At 39.1% G+C, this 4,697-nt stretch overlaps 1 protein-coding gene across 3 annotated transcripts in view; it reads left to right on the plus strand.

The window, feature by feature from the left end:
* Positions 1-3,917, plus strand: part of esamb (endothelial cell adhesion molecule b) — a 120,218-nt gene extending 116,301 nt beyond the window's left edge. For 2 of the 3 annotated variants that reach the window (XM_057838473.1, XM_057838475.1), the window contains exons 6-8: positions 2,220-2,342; positions 2,451-2,580; positions 2,698-3,917. In XM_057838473.1, the coding sequence (XP_057694456.1) occupies positions 2,220-2,342; positions 2,451-2,580; positions 2,698-3,163 (719 nt within the window). In that variant the 3' untranslated portion in view covers positions 3,164-3,917. The remainder of the gene's footprint in view (positions 1-2,219; positions 2,343-2,450; positions 2,581-2,697) is intronic. The other variant, XM_057838474.1, reaches the window with a different exon arrangement.
* Positions 3,918-4,697: the final 780 nt, after the last annotated feature.

Raw genomic sequence — 4,697 nt, forward strand, 5'->3', positions numbered from 1 at the left:
CTTATAATTTATATTACTTTTTTAATTTATTATTTATTGAACATCTGTGTGTGTTTATGTATACATACTGTGTATATATAATGTATATGGCGGAAAACACTCAGGTGACTTGAAGTTCCGCTTTGAGACCCCCAATTTGGCCAAATTTCAAAATTGTCCAATATGCATGTGTGATACATCATTGGAAAGCTTAAAATCTCAATTTTCTGGGGGAAGAAAAATTTAGAACAAGAGGGCATTTTAAAAAAAAAAATTAAAAATTGAAACAGCAAAACCCTATCTGGAGGTGAGAACACGCGAGAGCAGAATTACAGACGCCATAACTTTAACGAGATATTATCGCGTACTTACCTTGTTTGCGTACATACCTGGCTGACATTTTTAAGACACACGTTAAAAATCTCGGAGTGATATTCGATAGCAGGCTTAACTTGGAAAAACAGATTAGTTCTGTTGTAAGAGCAAGTTTTTTCCAGCTCCGTCTCTTAGCCAAAGTGAAGCCTTTTCTTAGTCGCCACGGCCTTCAAAAAGCAATTCACGCTTTTATAAGCTCAAGGCTGGACTACTGAAATGCACTTTATGTTGGCCTCCCCAAGTCCTCAATTTCTCGTCTGCAACTTGTTCAAAATGCTGCTGCTCGATTTTTAACATGTACACCTAGACGTGGGCATATTACCCCCGTGCTATCATCACTCCACTGGCTTCCAGTCCATTTTAGAATTGGAGATTTCAAACTTTTACTGTTTGTTTTTAATTCCATTAATGGCCAGGCTCCATCTTATTTATCGGAAATTTTAACTTTCGTAACTCTGGCAGGACTCTTCACTCGACCGTCCAGCTTCTTATAGATGTTCCCAGGTCGAAACTTAAACAGTGGGGAGACCAATCCTTTGCTGTGGAATAGCCTTCCCCCCGAAATCCGCACCACCATGTAGGTCATTTTAAGTCTCGGCTAAAAACACACCTTTTTAGACTTGCCTTTTACACAGATTAGGATAGCCTGGTTTTATTTGCTTAAGGGTTTTTTAATGTGTTTGGATTTGATTGTTTTTATTGTTTTATTTGCTGGACTTTTATCGCGATGCACGGTCTTTGTTCTATTTCTTGTTTTATTCTTTTAATGTTATTGTATAATATTTTCCTGCCTTTTATTTATCTTGATCCATGTTTGTAAAGCACTTTGAGGGCCTTTCGGGTTTTGTAAAGGGCTATATCAATAAATTTGATTGATTGATTGATTGATTGATTCGATCCAAAAACTACATGTAGCATGTATCACTGAATGTCAAGACACAGCTGTGAATGGCCAGAGCTGGATTTTTGGGGGATTTTATGGGTGAAACATGGTAATATAACGATGCGATGCAGAAATCACAGACATCAAGGAGTGGTCGAGATTTTCTTTTTCATATATTTACTCTTTTAAACTTTTTTTTTTTTTTTTTAATTTTCTTTGTTTGGATCAATTATTTATCATTTAATATATTGAGGAAAATGCGACAGTAACGAAAAAAATACAATTAAGCGATAGTTATAAGGTAGATATCGGTGTCTTTTTTACAGATGCCAATTTTTTCATTGTGACGTAATTTGTTTAAAAGTATAAAATATGCGAGTGAATAATTTTTAAATTTTTTTTTTTTTTTTTAAACTAAATACTAGACATCGAGAAATGATTCTAAGCTAAAATTAACAGACATTTCGAATAATAAATACGATTACTTCTATTTATGGCTTGGTTGAAACAAAAGCGGTTGCGCGACGTCTGTAAACGTGGGTTTCCAGAGTAAAACGGACAAATTAAAAATAGTTCGGGGGCGTACTTCGCCATGAATCTGCTATTGCAGCATACTCTATGTATGATATTGTTCTATCAAACACAACAGTTTTTTTGGCTTGGAATACAGCAGTTTATTTTAAAGAGGGGTGCAAGAGCAGAAACTGCTTTTTCGGTCTTGTCTGTGTTTTCCGCCATATATATTTGCACATCTAAAAAAAAAAAAAAAAAAAAAAAAAAAAAAAAGTAAGAAAGGAAATGATGGAAAATAAAATTTTAAAAAACAATTAGTTTTATGTTTGGAGACTGCTTGTTCAGTTCGTAGTGCCTTTAAGGGAACACTACATCCAATATGTGTTGCAGTAGTCAAGCTGTGTTACCTCTGATTGTGTCTGTCCTAACAAGTGATAGTGACAATGTGTGTGTGCGTGTTGGTTTGCAGACGAGAGACAAGGCACCCTGCGGCTCAGCAACCTGACCAAAAGCATGTCGGGGAAGTACATCTGCCGGGCAAGCAACACAGCCGGCTCAGACAGCTGCTCCATTAACCTGGAGGTTATCACCTGTGTGTACACGCACTCACAAACACACTCCAGCACCCACACACCACTCCAATCACAGCACTCCTGCTGGTGTGATTAACACCTTGTGTGTCTTTATTTTATTTATACAGCTACCAATGCGGGCATGATCGCAGCCGCCACACTGGGCTCCATGGTTGGGCTGGTTGCCATGGTGCTTTTCCTTTTATTTGTCCTGAGGAAAAGGCGGGACACTGAAGAGGAAACGGCCAATGAAATCAAGTGAGAAGACTTTCATCTCATTGACTTAGTTATTTTTGTGATTTTTATTGTGTTTGGGAGTTTTGAGTTCATTTGGACTTGAAATGTCAAGTTGACAAGTGGTTTTATGCTCGTCAGGGAAGATGCTCAGGCACCAAAACGAGTGTCATGGGCCAAGAGCAACACTGGCTCGGATGTTGTATCCAAAAACGGCACACTGTCATCCATCGCCACCAGCCCTCGACCCGGAGACCACCAACGCCAGCCCGCCTTCCACTACCCCTACTCGCCCTCGTCCACCACCGACACGGGTTCCGTCATCAACGCCTACCAACTGCGCCCAGGCGAAGCCAACACCTTGCGGGGCCTGCCGGGCTACAACGCAGGCGGGACGCCATCGCGCAAACACAGGCGGCCTCCCACTGCCAACGGGGGCCCACCACAGGTCGTCCGCATGCCCCCGGCCAGGACGGAAGGGGCTCAGCCTCAGACGCCGCCCGCCTTCACGACATCCCCGCGAGCTAGCTCGTCGTCCACACTGACCCGAGCGGGAACGGTGGCCGTCATGGTGCCTGCACAGAGCCAAGCCGGCTCCCTGGTGTAGCCTGTGATTGGACAGGAAGGGGCGGGCTCTCACGTTTCTCTGCCTTGTGACGGGACTTCTCCGTGACCTCTTGCAAGGATGTTCTGTTTCTTCATCTCACTGACTTTTTTTTTTTTTTTTTTTTCACTGTAGAATATTCTAGTTTTCTGATTAGCAAATGGCTTAGTTCGAGTAGTTTTCATGCACATTTCTTGTTGATGTCTCTCAGGCTTAAAAAAAGAAAGCTGCAATGAAGAGCAAAGTCAAGCAAAAAAACAGTAAACCACAATTCAGGTTTATAGAATTGAATGGTTGTAGAGCATTAGGTGTGTTGCTTTTGATGGTAGACAGAATTGTTAGCAAAAAAATGTGAACACAGCGGGTGGTGTTGGACTATTTTTTTTTCACGTTTAAAAACATCCAGGGGCCCAGGAGACATCCCGTAATCGACCATGCTGGTTGTGTCATGGAATTTATATTACTGAAAAATTGTATATACATAAGGCATTATTTAAAAATGTTAAGCAGCTATGTGTAGCATTGAAATGCAGTTTTGATTGTTGAAAGTTGTTTTGCATTAAAAGAATATGGTACATCAACTGTCTTTCAAAATCGATTTTAGCATTACCTTCATCCTCTGCCAAACCAGGTTCCACTGTAGTAACACACTGGCCTTTGACAGGCGGTTAACCATTTTTATTTATAGGGCACCCCTTAAATTGGACTTCTGTCGTTGTCAGATGTAGGCAATATGTTAAACAGGATGATTTTTTAAAAAACTTTAAATGGATAATTTAACAGTAAGTTAATGTTTTTCTTTTTGAATCCATTTTATTTCTATAAATTATGTTTTATTAACATTGTAAGTAATAATTAATGTATTCATTAAAGACCTATGGTTAGCTTGGCCAGGCTCTAGCAACCTTGCAACACTCATTCCGAGAAGCGGTACAGAAGATGAATGAATGATTAACAAAAATAAAAAGGGGTAACACTTTATTTGAATTCAGAATACTGAGTGTCATGAGTCTGTCATTAGCCCTTCAAAATTATGACATGACACTGTTATAATCATTAATGAATGCTATGACAGATGTCATTAAGTGCCCTAACTCTAACACAGTTCCTCAACTCTAATACCAAACTAAAGACATTTGAAAAAAATCTCAATATTGCATCAAAAGTGGCATAGTTTACTAAATGCCACTCAATGACATCTGTTCTATGCCCTTTTTCATATTCATGACAAGTGTCATGTCATCATTATGACAGTCTTATGACACCCAATTCAAAGTGTAACCATAAAAATTATATTGATATAAGTGATAACCAGCAATTACATATGTGGGCATCACATTATGGGTCATGTAGTGCCACATTGGTATACAAAATGTAAATATAGTGGCCAACATGAACCAAAATGGAAAGTTCACGTATGTAGACACAACGTCCTTGTGAGTTTTTTTTTTTTTTTTTTTTTTTTTTAATGACCAAAAACAGTCACTTGCTCAGTAAGGAGTTAATTATATTTAAAATAGCAAATAACGTCCCTGCA

This window comes from Corythoichthys intestinalis, chromosome 6, assembly GCF_030265065.1.
Source record: "Corythoichthys intestinalis isolate RoL2023-P3 chromosome 6, ASM3026506v1, whole genome shotgun sequence".
In the NCBI taxonomy this organism is placed as follows: Eukaryota; Metazoa; Chordata; class Actinopteri; order Syngnathiformes; family Syngnathidae; genus Corythoichthys; species Corythoichthys intestinalis.